The 18,250-nt window shown below is 42.9% G+C and overlaps 1 protein-coding gene across 2 annotated transcripts in view; it reads left to right on the top strand.

The window, feature by feature from the left end:
* MICALL1 (MICAL like 1) overlaps nucleotides 1-16,655 on the top strand; it is a 54,176-nt gene extending 37,521 nt beyond the window's left edge. For both annotated transcript variants that reach the window (XM_056523959.1, XM_056523960.1), the window contains 11 exons: nucleotides 1,279-1,619; nucleotides 1,971-2,034; nucleotides 3,648-3,940; nucleotides 4,042-4,469; nucleotides 6,706-6,840; nucleotides 6,923-7,049; nucleotides 7,168-7,258; nucleotides 11,078-11,151; nucleotides 12,901-13,015; nucleotides 13,816-13,862; nucleotides 15,159-16,655. In XM_056523959.1, coding sequence (XP_056379934.1) covers nucleotides 1,279-1,619; nucleotides 1,971-2,034; nucleotides 3,648-3,940; nucleotides 4,042-4,469; nucleotides 6,706-6,840; nucleotides 6,923-7,049; nucleotides 7,168-7,258; nucleotides 11,078-11,151; nucleotides 12,901-13,015; nucleotides 13,816-13,862; nucleotides 15,159-15,301 — 1,858 coding nt within the window. In that variant the 3' untranslated portion in view covers nucleotides 15,302-16,655. The remainder of the gene's footprint in view (nucleotides 1-1,278; nucleotides 1,620-1,970; nucleotides 2,035-3,647; nucleotides 3,941-4,041; nucleotides 4,470-6,705; nucleotides 6,841-6,922; nucleotides 7,050-7,167; nucleotides 7,259-11,077; nucleotides 11,152-12,900; nucleotides 13,016-13,815; nucleotides 13,863-15,158) is intronic.
* The last annotated feature ends 1,595 nt before the right edge of the window (nucleotides 16,656-18,250 follow it).

Below are 18,250 nucleotides of genomic sequence, written 5' to 3'. Positions count from 1 at the left end.
GTAATAGTTAGGTCCTGATACTGGTATAGGTATTGTCTTACTCATACCCCTCCTGCAGACCATTAAAAAAATATATATATATATGAATCTTGCCTTCCGCTCACGCTCATCCCGAGGCCTCTTCATAGTTCGCAGTTATCTGTATTGGTGCAGGACCTGCCGCGCAATGGTATAATTTCATCGCATGGCAAGTCCTGAACCACTCCGGCTTGCAGGAGAAGGTCCTGCAACAATAACAGAGCAAAGGATGTAAAGGCCTCAGCACTGGGGCGGAGGGAAGGTAAGTGGTGTTTTTATCATTTTCTTTTGGAAGGGACCTTTTACTTATTAGGTGGGGTCTTCTTCTTATCTTTTGGGGGCTTCCACCTAATAGGGGGGATTCCCTACCTACTTACTGGGGCTTCTGCCTAATAAGAAGGATTACCTACCTACTGGGGCTTCTACCTAATAGGAGGATTTTCTCCCTACTAACCTTTTTAAGTTCTTCTACCTAATGGGGGGATTCCCTACTTAACTACTAAGGACATATCTTTTTATTTTTATTCTTGTAAACTGATGCCAGAAAGGTACCAGACACCAGAGGTACCGCTAGACGTTGTGTAGCCTTAGGTGAAAGTAAAACATGAGGACCTCACTGACACTCATAATTAAAGGAGTACTCCGGTGGAAAACATTTTTTTTCCATATAAACTGGCTCCAGAAAGTTACAGATTTGTATATTACTTCTATTTAAAAAGCTTAATCCTTCCAGTACTTATCAGCTGCTATATACTACAGAGGAAGTTGTATGGCTCTTTTCAGTCTGACCACAGTGCTCTCTGCTGACACCTCTGTCCATGTGAGGAACTGTCTGGAGCAGGAGAGGTTTACTATGGGGATTTGCTCCTACTCTGGACAGTTCCTGACATGGACAGAGGTGTCAGCAGAGAGCACTGTGGTCAGACTGAAAAGAGCCATACAACTTCCTCTGTAGTATATAGCAGCTGATAAGTACTGGAAGGATTAAGATTTTTAAATAGAAGTAATATACAAATCTGTTTAGCTTTTTGGAGCCAGTTAATATGAAAAAAAAAATGTTTTCCACCGGAGTACCCCTTAAATTATGAGTGTCAGTGAGGTCCTCATGTTTTACATTCACCTAAGGCTACACAAAGTGTAGAGGTACCTCTGCTGTCACATGACATATAAAAACCGTATCCGCACTCGTACTCTGTTGGGACATTTCCAGTAATATGTTTATTTAATAAAGGAGTAATAATTTACTATCCACATATTTAGGTGTAAGGAATGCTCTGGTACACTCCTTCCTGGTTCGTACCAACCTGGTCCTGTGAATGGCACATTTGTGTGCACCCATCACTATCGGCCACGTCCGGGCACCGGCAGTCCAGAGTCTGCTGAAAAAGGGTCCGTAGAAAACAAAGTCTTGTCTCCACCAAAGCCACGTACGCCACCAAAGCCACCTCTTCCCAACAAACCACAGAAGGAACATGATAGTGACTCTATATCAGACACACGACCGGTACCGGCACCAAGAAGAACGAGCGATGTAATGCCGCAACCTCTGCCCCGGTCACGATCTACAGCTGGACAGAGCCCAGCGAGACAAACAATGAATGGTAAAAAATATTTCCTTGGTGTGGTTGGATCATTGCCCAAGTTGGACCTTTTATATATATATACAAGTAAATTTAAATTAAAGAGGTTTTCCATAGGCTAGGCAGTGTTTCCCTACCAGTGCCTCCAGCCGTTGCAAAACTACAACTCCCAGCATGCCCGGATAGCCTTTGGCTGTCCGGGCATGCTGGGAGTTGTAGTTTTTGCAACAGCTGGAGTCACCCTGTTTGGGAGACACTGGGCTAGGCCATCTGTATTTGATTGGAAATATAGCTGTTTTTCAGGCAGTTTAAGGTCCTGGAAAACCCCTTTTATAATTTTTTTTATTTTTTTTTTATATATATTTCATGAAGGTGATCAGCAGGTTGCAACTCCACCAGTTCCTAAACCAAGAGGCAGACCGAGGTCTTCAGACAGGTAAATGTCTATGTTTTGGGAGTGATGGTTATGTCAACAAACTGCATATGTTTAATAAAAATAAAAAAAAACATGTTGTAAAGCATGCAAAACAAATTTCAGTATTTCATACTGAAAAAGACAGTCAAAAAACTGCCTCCCTGCCTCCTGGGATACATACCAGCCTGGCTGTGTCCACTCGTCATCATCTATGCCATGGACCCACTTCATGATTGACAGTTCTGCAGATCTAAAACTGCTGTGATCGGCTCCCTCACTGTCTGGGTGAGGAGAAGGGGGGAGGGGCGGGAGTACACTCCTGCCTGTGAGCAGATGATGAAAGACGCTGGTGACTGAAGATGGGGACTGAATGGAGGTTTTTATGTTTAAAAAGTAAGTGTCCCTGCATGTGTGTGCGGATATATACATGTATGTGTGTAAATCTGTGTTGTCTAGGTAATGTGCATGTGTATAAATAAATGAAGTCAATGTGTGTGTGTATGTATCTAATACAAGGGGACTACAATCATATGCCTCCAGCTGTTGCAAAACTACAACTCCCAGCATGCCTGCACAGCCAAATGATGTGTGGGCATGCTGGGAGTTGTAGTTTTGCAACAGTAGGAGGAACACAGCCTACAGCAACACTGCTGTAAATCTGAGTTTCACCAATCATATGCCTCCAGCTGTTGCAAAACTACAACTCAAAGTATGTGTGGGCATGCTGGGAGCTGTAGTTTTGCAAAAGCTGTAAGCACACAGTGTGTGTGTGTGTGTGTGTGTTTATAGCATAAAACCAGAAAGGAAAGGGTTACAGATGCTCACTCCCCAGACCAGTGACTGAGGAGAGGGAGGGAGGGGGAGTGGTTATCACCTGAGGAGAAGAAAGGGACCCGCCCCCCTGCTTCTAGTCGACAACATTAAGGTAATTCAGAAATAAAGCTAATTCTGAGAGAAATATAGGTCATAGACACATAAAAATGATATGTACATGATCAGGGTGAGATACTGAGCAACATATAAAAATGTTTATTTTTTTTTGGGTGATCTGTCACTTTCATACAGCGTAAAATTCGCTGGTGTACTTTTAATTTTATTTCATGCATGCATTGTTGTCCGGAATCTGCAAAGACGCAGCCGAAAATATTTTTTTAGTGGTTCCTTTTTTGCTGATGAAAATGTGCTCATAAAATACGCCAGCAAATTTTACGGGGGTGCTGAGTTTTCCTCCACAAATGGTGGCAGGAGTGTCTGGCAGCAGCTTATTTCCCTCTCCCTATTCATGCATACACCACCAATCCAAGCATGTAAACATCCATTCATCCGATAGCTGTGGAATGTGTATGGCGAGCTTTATCTACAAGAGGACCATGGATAATGACGTGGAATAAATAGGAGTTTGTAAGGGATGGGCACTGCATCCATTTACAAAGTACATGGGGTTCCAGTGCATTGTAAGGGATGTTTTTTCAGTCAGTGGTCTGGTTTGTAGGTTGGGAGGGATTCTGATAATAAAATTTTACAGGGTAGGGAACCTTTATATTTTCGTTGCATGGTCTCTGACCTCATATATACTTTTTTTTTTTTTTTTATATCGTCTACACTAAGCATTGTGGTTGTTGTGTGTCATTTAGGGAGCAGGAAAGAAAGGATCCACCTTGGATTTCCTTGGTGGCAGCATCGGAGCCTAGAAAACGAGCTGCGCCACCCCCTCCACCCACAGTACGAAAACAGGAGGATTTGGAAAAGAATACCAAATCACCAGAAGATCAAGCCAAACACTACAACCCATTCGAGGAAGAAGAGGAAGTTGAGGAAAGCAATAGTACTTTAAAACCAAGCCATCCATGGTATGGAATTACCCCAACCAGCAGCCCAAAGAGTCGAAAGAAGCCAGCACCTAAAGCACCAAATGCCTCCCCATTGGGTAAGAAAGTATCTTGTCTTGCTGACAGCCATCTTTGTTCTTCATCCTTCAAACTCGTGTATAATTTTTTAATCATACTTTTTTTTTCTTTTTGTCTGCAGCTCGCCATTCTGGTCATCTTACATCTCGGTTGTCTCATTCGGAGCCTCCTTCAAGCAGCCCTTCACCAGCTTTAAGCACAGAGAGCCTACCTACAGAAGCTTCCACGAAAGATCGCTCGTCAGATAGTGTTGCTAAGAGTTCTTCAGAACCAACTATTCACTCACCCACGACCTCTGGACCACCAAATGAAGGCACAGACTTCCTCAATCATTCTGTAATTAACAGCCATGACAATAGTCATCTATCAACTAGCACCAGTGTTTCCTCATCTGGTGACCTAGCGAGTACTAGTGAGGTACATGAAAGCCTGTCCCCAGAAAAGAGAGACTCCTCCTGTGATAGCCTCCCAATGAGTCCTAGCAGACCAGCCCCACAACCCCCTGATCTAGACACAAGTACATCTCCAGAAGCCAAACAGACACCAAAGGTATGGTTATTGAGCATTTATTCATTACAGTGCCAAAAACCAAAATTACTTCATTGACAATTTTTTATTGAGCTTGACAATGATCATAAGCCCCATAGAGGATGAATGAAGCACAGTTCTTGCATGTGGTCTGCTGTTCCATTCGTTGGTGGAGGCATTGTCCTCGTTTCTCAATCAGCTACTTATCTGCTATACTGTGGTTAGGGAATAAGAGTATGTTCACACAGCCGAAAATGGACGCAGTGTCCACCTTTTACGGGCGGACATTCTGCACAATTACTTAATTTGGCGGAAACACGCTGTCTTCATAGACGGCAATGCATTTCCAAGAGGAATCTGCAGAAATTGAACCGTTCAAGGTTTCTGCAGATGCCGGAATTGGAATTTCTGCGGCAGAAACATCAGCTGCAGAAATTCTGCCGTAGTGCAGCAGAATCCCATTGAAATCAATGGAACTCTGCTGCTGTGGTATTTTTGAGCTGAATATTCCCGTTAAATTCTGCTAGGAAATTTCGCTATGTAAACATAGTCTAACTTTGCAGCCTAGATACAAAAAATTTTTTTCATTTTTTTTTTGTTATAAATACCGTATTTATCGGGGTGTACCACGAACCGGCCTATAACACGCACCCTCATTTTTCCAAGGAAATTTGAGTAAATATTTTACCCAAATATCCTTGTTAAAAGGAGGGTGTATACCCCGATAAACTGGCCCCGCAAAAGCCGCTGCGGTACAATGATTTAAAGCGCCCACTTAAAATTATGTAACAGCAGCGGCTTCTGTGGGGCCAGAGTCCCGCCATCCGATTCCCTCCACATCCCCGGCTTTCATATTTACCTATCCATGAACGCGCTTCTGCCGGCTCAGACGGCGACCTGCGCTGTCTGTGTGCTGCGCAATGACGAGTGATGTCGCGTTGAGGACGTCACTTGTCAGCGCACAGCGAAAGCGCAGGATGCCGCCGGAGCCTACAGGAGTGCGCCCAAGGATAGGTAAATATGAAAGCCGGGGATGGGGAGGGAATCAGTTGGTGGACTCCGGCCCGCAGAAGCCGCTGCAGTTACATGATTTAAAGCGGCTGCTATAAATCATTGAACTGCAGCTGCTCTTCTGGGGCCAGAAAGAGTTTATCGGCGTAGACTTTAAGCTAAAAAATTTAGCTAAAAAAACGTGTGTTATACGCCGATAAATAAGGTATATATGCCACCATTTGTATTTACAAGTTCTGTGCAAAGCGTGGTAACAGGCTTCAAACAAAAACTATGTCCTTCGGTCATACTTCCTGTTATCTGCCCCTAGTGCTTACCTTCTGAAAGCACGTTAACAAGAAGTACCGGACTGACTACACAGGATGTGTTTGTAGTTTGTTACCATGGAGACACATAGACAGAAAATGTAACTTAGCTTAGTTTTTAGTTAGATTTGTGGACCTCCAGCTGTTGCAAAACTACAACTCCCAGCATGCCCGGACAGCCAACGGCTGTCCGGGCATGCTGGGAGCTGTAGTTTTGCAACAGCTGGAGGTCCACAGTTTGGAGACCACTGATAAAGATCTCTCTACAGGTGCTTGATTTGTTTTTACAGTAGTAGTAGTATCTTGGAAAAATGATGCTATAAATAGTATGTCCGCATTGCTGTGACAGGCAGCCTGTGGGTGTACAACATATTGTAAAGATAAAAAAAAAATAATATATATAATAGTAATGGACATCTTTTATGCACATACAGCAGCTGTTCTGTAAACAAAATCCGCTGGAAAGCATTTTTTTTTTTTTTTTTTTTTAATCAACTGGTGCCAGAAAATTAAACAGATTTGCAAATGACTTCTATAAAAAAAAAAATCTTAACCCTTCCAGTACTTATCAGCTGCTGTATACTACAGAGTATGTTCTTTTCTTTTTAAATTTCTTTTCAGTCTGACCACAGTGCTCTCTGCTGACACCTCTGTTCATGTCAGGAACTGTCCAGAGCAGGAGAGGTGTCAGCAGAGAGCACTGTGGTCAGACTGAAAAGAAATTCAAAAAGAAAAGAACTTTCTGTGGAGCATACAGCAGCTGCTAAGTATTGGAAGGGTTAAGATTTTTTAATAGACGTAATTTATAAATCTGTTTAACTTTCTGGCACAAGTTGATTTTAAAAAAAAATAAATAAAAAAAAATAAAAGTTTTCCAGCGGAGTACCCCTTTAAAGTATTTCATTCTCATAAAGTATTCTCATTGCTGACTATTCTTTCAGGCTTCATGCAAGGAGAACCCTTTCAATAGAAAGTCCTCTCCAGTCACCTCTCCTGCCAGCAGAAAAAGCAAGAAAGGTCCAAAACCTGCCCGGCCACCTGCACCAGGACATGGCTTCCCACTTATCAAGCGCAAGGTGAGGCAAAGGAAATTCTATTCTGTATCTACCTAAAGCTATGTATCGCTATGTATCTAATCCCATTCCTGTTGGCCTTCAGGTTCAGGCTGATGACTACATTCCAGAAGACGAAATTCAGATGGAGATGGAGGACATTGAGATACGACTAGATGCCCTCGAGCAGCGAGGTGTGGAGCTTGAGCAAAGGCTTCGCAAGCTACAGGATGGTGAGTGTGCGTGCGCGTGGGGTGGGGGGGGGGGAAATGTAAAGTATGGTAACCAAAAATATAGAAAAAATAGGTGTTTGAGGTGCAGTTAGTAAGTTTGTCATTTTTTGATACACAGAGACGGAAGAAGACGCTTTGTTGGTGGATTGGTTCAAACTTATCCAAGAGAAGCATACACTGGTACGCCGAGAATCAGAGCTGGTGTACACGTGAGTATATCGGTTGTGAATCTGTCTGCTAGGATATTATGTATGAGAACGGATTTCACGTGAGTGCATTACCTGCGTGGCCTGACCGCACTGTGGCAACTTTTCAGTTTGGGTCATCCGAAACGCAGTCAGGCTGGGACTTGCATCCATATTACAGACACACACGCAATTACACTAGTGTGAATTCGGCCACTAAAGGGGTACTCTGGAGAGAACGTTAGGTTTTCAAATCAGATGCTGCCAGAAACTTATACAGATTTATAAATTACTTCTATTTAAAAATCTTAATCCTTCCAGTACTTATCAGCTGCTGTATACTACAGAGGAAGTTGTGTTTGTTTTTCTTCCCCATCTGACCACAGTGCTCTATGCTGACACCTCTGTCCATGTCTGGAACTGTCCAGAGTAGGAGCAAATCCCCATAGAAAACTTCCCCTGCTCTGGACAGTTCCTGAAATGGTGGCAGCAGAGAGCACTGTGGTCAGACTGGAAAGAACTACACAACTTCATGTGGAGCATACAGCAGCTACTAAGTACTAGAAGGAGACGGATTTTTAAATTGAAGTTATTTACAAAGCTGTTTACATTTCTGGCACCACTTGATTTGAAAACTCATTGTTTCCTTCAGAGTACCCCTTTAAAGAGGCTCTCTGAGATTAAGATGGATTCTGGAAATGTATTCAGTTCTTTACACTTAGTCTTGAAAAATACTTTTTCTAGTATGGTCATCCGCTGCTTGTCTCGCCACCATCCTTATTCACTGAGATGTCACGTTACATGACCACATCAGCCAGTAAGGGCACAGCCCTGCTGCTTTGGAAGGAGTCTTTTTCAAGACAGTAAGTTTATTATAAATATAGTAAAAGAGATATAATCATAGTAATATATCAAATCTGTAAAAAGCTTAAAGAGCTAATCCCGTGGAAAACTTTTTTTTTTTTATCAACTGGTGCCAGAAAGTTAAACAGATTTGTAAATTACTTCTATTAAAAAAATCTTAATCTTTCCAGTACTTTTTAGGGTCTGTATACTACAGAGGAAATGCTTTTCTTTTTGGACCACAGTGCTCTCTGCTGACATCTCCATCGTCCATTTTAAGAACTGTCCAGAGTAGGAGAAAATCCTATGCTGCTCTGGGCAGTTCCTAAAATGGACAGAGATGTCAGCAGAGAGCACTGTGGTCATGATGTCAGCCGAGAGCTCTGTGTTCCAAAAAGAAAACAATTTCCTGTGTAGTATACAGACCCTAAAAAGTACTGGAAGGATTAAGATTTTTTAATAGAAGTAATTTACAAATCTGTTTAACTTTCTGGCAACAGTTGATTTAAAAAAAAATGTTTTCCACGAGATTACCCTTTTAATTTCCATGTAGCCCTCTCGTCTGTTACCCTATAGTATGGAGAAAAAAAAGTTTTCATTTATACCAATATAAAACAAATATAAGGTCTGTCTATGCAGATTCTAGCTTGTAAGTTCACAGAAAAAACAAAGCAATTACCCTGCAACATAAATCGGTTCACAGGAGGGGTAAATACAATCTAAAACAAAACATTTAATGGTGCTATTAAAAAACAGTATCCCCACTAACACAGACACAACGAAAAATGCTCTTGTCAAAAGGGCTCAGAGGCCATAACAGACACAAGCAGTTGGAGTCAACTAAGTCAATGGCCCAAGTATTAACAAAGCGGGGTGACAGGGGTGTGTGTAGAGACCAGGTAGGGAGGGGCTGTGGCCCTATTACACCCTAACAGGGGAGATGTAGTGCCCACTCACCCTGCTCGCTCAGGGAACTGACGGGGCACTCGTCCTGAAAAGGACGACCCCTGCCCCGGTCTACCCCTTGGTCAACCCCTATGCTAGAAAAGAATAAATTTGGCCCGCCCACCCAACGCGTTTCCCCCAAGTCACTGGGTTCATCAGGGGCTACAGGGCAAAACGATACATCACATCAATCAATAAGCAACTCAATGTAAACAATAATACAAAAAGTGCGATAGTGTAGTAAAGTGCAAAACCAAGCTCATAGGCCAATAAGGTGCATTAAAGATATTAAAGTGCACCAAATAGGACAAACAAATCCAGCACCTTGACATATGTCAAAACCCCTAGCAAGACATGTTCATGAAGCCCACGGAGGGGATCCCAAGGTGGTCAGTTTTGTGGGGATTGAGCTGGTGTGACCCCCCCCTAAGGGGAGGGGACTGGGACAAACTGATTTTGCAGAAGGAGACCCAATGGATCTTCCGCCTGCAGACCCAGTTTCCTAAAGGTCTTAACGAACAACTGAGTTTTGCATGTTATGTCTAGTGTGTCCCCCCCCCCCCTTTTTGTCCTCCTAATTCCTCTCAATCCACTGTTTGTTCCCCACTTTTATTTCCCCCTGTTGCTATTTCTTATTCAGTACACTCCGTTAGTAATCACATAAAGCCAGTGATCTACACTTTAATTGCATTTAACTTCGTCTGCTTGAACCACCATGACTCATGCTGTTATCTTTATTACCGATTTAGTGACCTAGATTCTCCCTGCAAATATATACACCTGTTTAAATCGCCATGACCAGCTTTTAAATACTCATCTGTACTATTAAAAGGTATGTTGCCTTTGGCGCATGCGTAGCATATCACTAGCATCGCCTGGCAACGAAGGACGCTCCGCTCCGTAGCACAGACGCGCCCCCGGAAGTGACGCCGACACGCAGTTGTGATGTCGGCATCCGGAAGCAGCGCGCGCACCAGTGAGCGTGGAAGCAGCCGGTTAGGTAAGTGCTATTTAAGGATCCCTGGTTCACTGTCGTGACCAACGGGATACAGACGCCGTAACTGCGCACTCTGCCACTGCAGTTCCCGATATCTCGCCGACCGCAACTGTGGTCACGTGAGTCAAACCCAGTAGCAGCAGGGCTCTGCTCTGGGTAACCAGCACACCATTTGCTATTACGCCCCTTGGTTATCTTCTAAGGGAATTGTGGTTTTGATTTGACATTTGTCAAGGTGCTGGATTTGTTTGTCCTATTTGGTGCACTTTAATATCTTTAATGCACCTTATTGGCCTACGAGCTTTGTTTTGCACTTTACTACACTATTGCACTTTTTGTATTATTGTTTACGTTGAGTTGCTTATTGATTGATGTGATGTATCGTTTTGCCCTGTAGCCCCTGATGAACCCAGTGACTTGGGGGAAACGCGTTGGGCGGGCGGGCCAAATTTATTATTTTCTAGCATAGGGGTTGACCAAGGGGTACACCGGGGCAGGGGTCGTCCTTTTCAGGACGAGTGCCCTGTCAGTTCCCTGAGCGAGCAGGGTGAGTGGGCACTACATCTCCCCTGTTAGGGTGTAATAGGGCCACAGCCCCTCCCTACCTGGTCTCTACACACACACCCCTGTCACCCCGCTTTGTTAATACTTGGGCCATTGACTTAGTTGACTCCAACTGCTTGTGTCTGTTATGGCCTCTGAGCTCTTTTGACAAGAGCATTTTTCGTTGTGTCTGTGTCAGTGGGGATACTGTTTTTTAATAGCACCATTAAATGTAATGTTTTAGATTGTATTTACCCCTCCTGTGAACAGATTCTAGCTTGTAGTCAGTAAGTAAACCAGTGTTTCCCAACCAGTGTGCCTCCAGCTGTTGCAAAACTACAACTCCTAGCATGCCCGGACAGCCCTTGGCTGTCCGGGCATGCTGAGAGTTGTAGTTTTGCAACAGCTGGAGGCACACTGGTTGGGAAACAGTGAAGTAGACTGTCAGCAGTAGAAGATACTTATAGCAAGAGATCAGCATATATATAAGGCCATTTCTATTGTATTATCCATAGCATGAAGCAGCAGAGCCTTGAGCAACGTCAAGCAGATGTGGAATATGAGCTTCGTTGTCTTCTGAATAAACCGGGTAAGTGTGTATGGCTAAAGCTTCACTAGTTTTATTCCTTCAGTGCATCAATTATCAGTTATCAGTTATCAATCAACTTACAATGGCCTCAGGTTACAATATTTTCAACATACAATGGTATTTTCTGGACCATTGTAACTTGAAACCAGACTCAACATACAATACTACAGACAGTCCAGATCTGCAACACATGTTAATGGCTGGAAGATCTGACCAATCATTCACTGAAAAAGCACCTGTATTACTGAAGTGCATGCACTGACTGGCTGTGTGGTAGCGCCCCCTACAGTACAGGGAGGTATTACATGTTCTGTACTACTCTTTACCTGTACCAGGGTTAGCTGCTCCTTTGGATATCAGGTGGAGGTGGCTCCCTTTTACTTTTTTGGGACACTGTATGTACCATACATGACTTTTATGTAAGTAATTGCTTTATCTATATTAGTTATCTACTTATTTTTCTATAATCCTCACTTTTTTCAATTTTTGGATGACATTTTGGTGGCTTTAGAACCAATTACCAGGTTTCCATAGAGTTCTGGTCTCAACATACAATGGTCGTCCCGGAACCAATTAATATTGTAACTTGAGGGACCACTGTATTAGACACCTACATGTTTTCGTGGGGATTTTCCTCTTCTATTGATTTATTCCATGGGCCTTCCAAATATTGTTGAACTAGGCAAGGTTTGGAAGCCCTATATAGAATAAATGAAGGGCTTACCGAACACACAATAAGCTCCATTTATTCTGGAGTACAGTTTTCCTCCATTCTCCTGTTCAGTGGGGTCCCAGCAGTTGGACCCCCACCAATCAGCTGGGTATCCCCTATCCTGTCCATAGGGGATAACTTTGTAAGAATACTTGTTTTATGAAGTTTTTATTCCCAGTTCCTTGAGTAGAAGTGTGTTGTCCTCTGGTAATTCTTACTTAACTATAAGAGTGTTTTACTGACAAACATAGAGGGAGGAGGGGGCAACTGGGGGAAACAGCAGTGAAGTGAATACAGTCTGTATACTTGTATACCGTTCGGTAAGCACTTACAGCTAGCTCTGTGTAGCCCTCAAAATGGCAGTATCATGGCAGGTTCCTGTTTTTCACATAGAGAACAGTCCTGGAACATGGACTGCTCCATTAAAAGGGTATTCTGATGTAAAGCATCTTTCATCTCTCCTCTGGAGTAGGTGACAAATGCATGGTAAGTAGGTGTTAGACCACTCGGACCCTCATCAATCACAAGAATGGAGAACCCTGCCAGAAGGCTGCGGCTAGAGGAGTGGCACAGCAGTTCAGAATAGTCTTTGCTGTTCCATGTAAAGTCTGTGGTACTGATGAAAATCGCTGAGAGCTAGAGAAGACCGCAACCTATTCTAGTATTTATCACAAAATCCTTAGATAGGTTATAATGCTTTAGACTGCAATACCCATTTAACAAGGAAAATGAATATTCACCAGCATGTGTAAAGTGATGTCTTGGGAAGGTCCGGTAATTCCTTTACTGGAGATATATTATATATATATTTACACACATACACACACACACACACACACACACACACACACACATATTGTAAATAGAGTACTATATCGGTGCAGAGATTTATGCAGTTAGTGAACTGCCTAGTTTTACTGTGTGCTGGATCATCCTCCTCTTCTTGCACTGAAGTGCCTAACCTTAACCCTAAGTACAATGAAACGCTCTGCTCCTTTGCCTTGTTGACTACTAAAATCATCTTTACTCATTTACAGAGAAAGACTGGTTGGATGAAGATAAGGAGAGAGAACAGGTACTTATGCAGGAGCTGGTGACCCTCATTGAGCAGAGAAACGCGATTGTCAAGTGCCTGGATGAAGACAGACAGAGGTGTGAATAATACAATCATACATTCCTAAGTTAAAACTCTAGGTTTAAATGGGCACTCTCATTAAATCAAATTTTTGCTATTGCACAAAAAAATCTTTCTAATGTACTTTGTTTAAAAAAAATGAAGTTTTCTATGTTTTATTTGTGTTTAAAAAAAGCTGCCACTAGGTGTCTCCCTACTTGTCCAGAGCACATTCCCCCCCATCTCTTGCACAGACTTTGGACTCCTGCTAGCCTGGCAGAAGTCCAAAATCAGGAAATGCAGTCTGGAGTGTGGAAGGGGGTGTGTGCAGCCTTATCCAATCATAGCTCATCTCACACTGAACTGCTCTGGGCTGTGTGTAGCAGAGTGAGGGAGGAAGTTCTCCCCTGTATGGCTTCAGGTGATGTTACGAGACTGAGCAGAAAATACAGAGCAATATCAAGTAGAAAATTAAATAAAGGCAGGGGGTGGTTTATCATGATGGAGGCAGTGAACTGGGAGGGTTATAAAATTTAACAAGATCGTGAGAGGTACTCTTTCAGTTTTATTTAATGTGTTTTGGTTTTATGTGTTTTTGTTGTACGGATCAGCGAATGGCTTCTCTCCCCATCTCATAGACCTGTATTATAAAACTGTTTTTGGACCTGAGGTACAGAGCTGGGAGAGAACACACTTAGCAATGCATCAGGGTTTGAACATTGAGACCCCAAATGATCAAAACTCTTGACCTTTCTCTACAACATCTGAAACATTTATTGTAAAGGACATTGTGTATTTAAATTATTGATGTAATTTTTTTTTTTTTCCTGCTCTGCAGGGAGGAAGAGGAGGACAAGTTATTAGAAGCAATGATCCAGAAGAAAGGTAAGGGGCTTATTGGAGGTGACTTTTTTTGACAAAGCAGCTGTGTATATTAATAGAGATGAAGACTTGGTTGTAAGTGCTGAAAGGTCATCACACGTCTGCCGCTTGCCTAACATGCTAGATTAGTGTTTCTCAACCAGGGTGCCTCCGGCTGTTGCAAAACTATAACTCCCAGCATGCCCGAATAGCCAAAGGCTGTCTGGGCATGCTGGGAGGTGTAGTTTTGCAACAGCTGGAGGCACTCTGGTTGAAAAACACTGCACTAGATGCTGCTGACATCTAATAGTCAGTGTCAGCCTAACCTATGTGAAGATTTGCACTTCTACATTCCCATATGATCAGTAAAGTGATCACTTTACCGTCACTGTACAAAGCAGCTGTGTATATTAATAAGTTAAAGAGTACCTGTCATTAAACCATATTTTCTAAACTAACTCAGATTATATTCCTTAACTACTCCTAACACCCCTCCTGCCCTTAAAAAAGACAAATTCTGAGCTTTAAAAAGCTCTGTATCATACCTTTCCCCTTGCTCACATTGTCTGAGCTCCCGGCAGGAGAAAGTGGGCGTTCCCCAGCAGGTGTGGCGTCACTGAAGCCTGCAAGAGCTGTGCCACACATGCACTTCCTGAGTTTGGACTTCTGCCAGGCCAGGAGGAAACCAAACTAACTGTTTGACTTGCGGCAAGGAACAGAACAGAGCCACCTAGTGGCCATTTTTTTAATTACATTAAAAACATACAGAGGTTGAAAATTTTAACAGCAAGTAAACAGCAAAATGTCTTATAATAGCATAAGGAACAATATATTAAAAGTTTCGTTTGGTGACAGGTACTCTTTAATAAATTCCTAGTAGATGTGGAAGATGATCTGGAATGGTTCTGGATTAAAAAAAATAAAAATTTCAAAGTTGACATAATCCACACTCATCTAGCTACATTTAGCTACATTACATAATTGTCCCATAGAGATTAAGCCTCACTCTTATGTACTTATGCTTAAACCATGCATGTTTCTTTGTTCTTAAGCCGTTTTATTGACACTAAAATACATATATCAATCATAGTACATCAGGAAAATGAAAATAAAAAAAGGTATAAAATCACGCATGTTTAGGTTATGTTCACACTACATAGCTGCCCGGGCATGCTGAGTTGTCGTTTTGCAACAATTGGAGGCACCCTGGTTGGGAAACACTGCTCTATCTCATAATAAAAACAATACAAACAACCTCTCAGCAGACTGCACATATTTCAAATATTTTCATTTATTTAGAATTTTTTTCTTATTTTTCAGATTTTCACACCGATTCCCGTAAGAAGAAGAAAGGGAAATTCAAACCGATGAAAGTCTTCAAGCTTCTATCTCCAAAACAAGATGCAAAAACAAAGAGCCCAAAGGACAAAACTCGGGTGCAGGAGGACGGGGCCAAGAGGTAGATAAGGATGGAAGCGGAGATGAACAGCAGGACACTCGCTTCATCTTTGTTGTGCCTCCCCCTTCCTTCCAAGATGCTGCCTGTCTCTCAAGTAAAGGAGTCATGACTTGGACGCCCGGGCAGATGTAACTGCACTGAGTCATTATTTGGCAGATGAGGCTTATACCCTACATGGAAGCTGCAGTTGGTGACATAGAAGGGGTCATGTTTATAGCCTCTCTCTCTGCCAGAAATTGCTTTGTCTATGAAATGCGTTGGCAGCGTAATGAACAGGACTTCTATAGTCAGAGTTAGGTTTTCCCTCACATATCTGAATTATTATTCTTGCTTAGAAAGAACTGAGTAACTACTGAGGTAAATCCTTCAAACTAGACTAGATATGTTACATTTGACTTATGCTGAGTATTTGAATTGGCAGACCTTTAGACGCATTTTATGCCACCTCTTGTTGCCTGACTTTAAAGTGTACCTGTCACGATGAGCCGCAGCGGGAGATGTTTTAATGTACCGGGCAACCTTGTAGCACAAGGCTTATTCCAGGAGTGATGTGGTCAGGAGTTGGACTTTCGATTCCCCAATACAAGTCCATAGGAATTCCAGCATTCCGACTCCTGATGGCACAAGTCTCTGGCTATGAGATTGAATTTAAAAGGAACTAATCAGAAGGTTTTAGCATATATAACGCTCAACTACTCGTGATATATGCTAAAATCGTTATCCTCACTATCCCCAGGGGACGTTATTGCCCCCAGAGATGGTGAAGATATTAAGTTGTAAAGTCCCCCCACAGCCGCCCAGCAAGTAGTCCTCTGGGCGGGGACTTACACTTACCAGCACCCGTTTCTGCTTGTTGCTCCGGCCGTGGCCCTGATGGCTTGAATGACAGTTCGTGTCATCGCTCTGCTCCCTAAGCAGACAGTAGAGCGGTGACGAGAGCCGTTCCTCAAGACGAGGAGCGGGACCACGGCCGGAGCAACAAGTAGAAACGGGTGCTGGTAAGTGTAAGTCCCTGCCCTAAGGGGCGGACTTTATAACTTAAAGGGATTATCAAGGAAAAAACTTTTCTTTATATATCAACTGGTTCCAGAAAGTTAAACAGATTTGTAAATTACTTCTATTAAAAAAAATCTTAATCCTTTCAGTACTTATGAGCTACTGAAGTTGAGTTGTTCTTTTTTGACTAAGTGCTCTCTGTTGACACCTGTCTCGGGAACTGTCCAGTGTAGAAGCAAATCCCCATAGCAACCCTCTCCTACTCTGTGCAGTTCCCGAGACAAGCAGAGATGTCAGCAGAGAGCAGTGTTGCCAAACAGAAAAGAACAACTCAACTTCAGCATCTGATAATTATTGGAAGGATTAAAGGGGTACTCCGCCCCTGGCATCTTATCCCCTATCCAAAGGATAGGGGATAAGATGTCAGATCGCTGCGGTCCCGCTGCTGGGGACCCCGGGGATCGCCGCTCTGTGCGTAATGACGGGCGATACAGGGGCCGGAGCAGTGTGACGTCATGGCTCCGCCCCTCATGACATCATGGCCCGTCCCCTTAAAGGGTACCTCTCATCAAATAAACTTTTGATATATTTTAGATGAATGAATGTTGAATAACTTTCCAATAGCATGTTAATGGAAAATATGCTTCTTTCTGTTGTATTTTTCCCGATCAGTCCTGTCAGCAAGCATTTCTGACTCATGCTGGAGTCCCAAACACTCAGAGCTGCCAGCCTGCTTTGTTCACAGCCAAACAGGCTGTGAACAAAGCAGGCTGGCAACTCTGAGTGTTCTCCTTTGTGAACAAAGCAGACTGGCAGCTCGTAGTGTTTAGAACTCCAGCATGAGTCTGAAATGCTTGCTGTCAGGACTGGTAGGGAGACCCCTAGTGGTCATTTCTTCAAAGTGGAAAATTAAATAGAAAGAAGCATATTTTTTAATAACATGCAATTGTAAAGTTATTCTGCATACATTAATCTATAATATATCAAAAGTTTTTTTGATGACAGGTACCCTTTAATGCAAGTCTATGGCAGGGGGCGTGACGACCGCCACGCCCCTTCCCATAGACTTGTATTGACGGGGGCGGGCTGTGACGTCACGAGGGGTGGAGCCGTGACGTAACGATGCTCCGACCACTGTATTGCCCGTCATTACGTGCAGAGCGATCTCTCTCTGCGCAGTAATGATAGCGGGGTGCTGCAGCGGCGATCCCCGGTGTCCCCAGCAGCGGGACCCCGACGATCTGACATCTTATCCCCTATCCTTTGCATAGGGGATAAGATGTCTAGGGGCGAAGTACCCCTTTAAGATTTTTTAATAGAAGTCATTTACAAATCTGTTTAACCTTCTGGTGCCAGTATAAAAAAAAAAAAAAAAAAAAAACATTTTTTTTGGGAGTACCCCTTTAATATCGTTACCATCCCTGGGGAAACAAACGTCCCCCGGGGATTGTGAGAATAACGATTTTAGCATATATAACATGTTATCAAGCGTTATTTATGCTAAAATATGCCGATTGGTTCCCTTTAAACATATCCTGCTGCGATCATCGTGACAGTGCCCATTTACACCGACTTTTTATTTTTAATATTCTGGTGTATTAAAAGCCATACCTATTTCTGCTGACTGTGCCCCATTGGTGCAAAAAAGTGTCTAAAACACTGGGCTAGACTTTTGGCGTATTTTGTGAAATCTACCCCATCATGTGCAAATGACAGAGCAACTGGCTCTGTTGTTTCTATAAACTTTAATAGGGCATATGGAAAGGGGGTTGTCAAAGGCTGGCAAACAGCGAACCATTCCCAAAATGTCACTAGACCATATTTACATAGAGATAATTGTTTGCATTGATGCACAGATTAGTGCTAAGGCCGTTATAGGCTGAAACTTTCATCCTGTATCTCTCTCTATAGCAGCCTTGATTTGTGTTAACTGCCGCTTTCTTCACCCACTAGATCT

The sequence above is a fragment of the Hyla sarda genome, chromosome 6 (genome assembly GCF_029499605.1).
Source record: "Hyla sarda isolate aHylSar1 chromosome 6, aHylSar1.hap1, whole genome shotgun sequence".
NCBI classification, from domain to species: domain Eukaryota; kingdom Metazoa; phylum Chordata; class Amphibia; order Anura; family Hylidae; genus Hyla; species Hyla sarda.
Note: the sequence above shows the minus strand (reverse complement) of the source record. Positions and strands in the feature narration are given on the sequence as shown.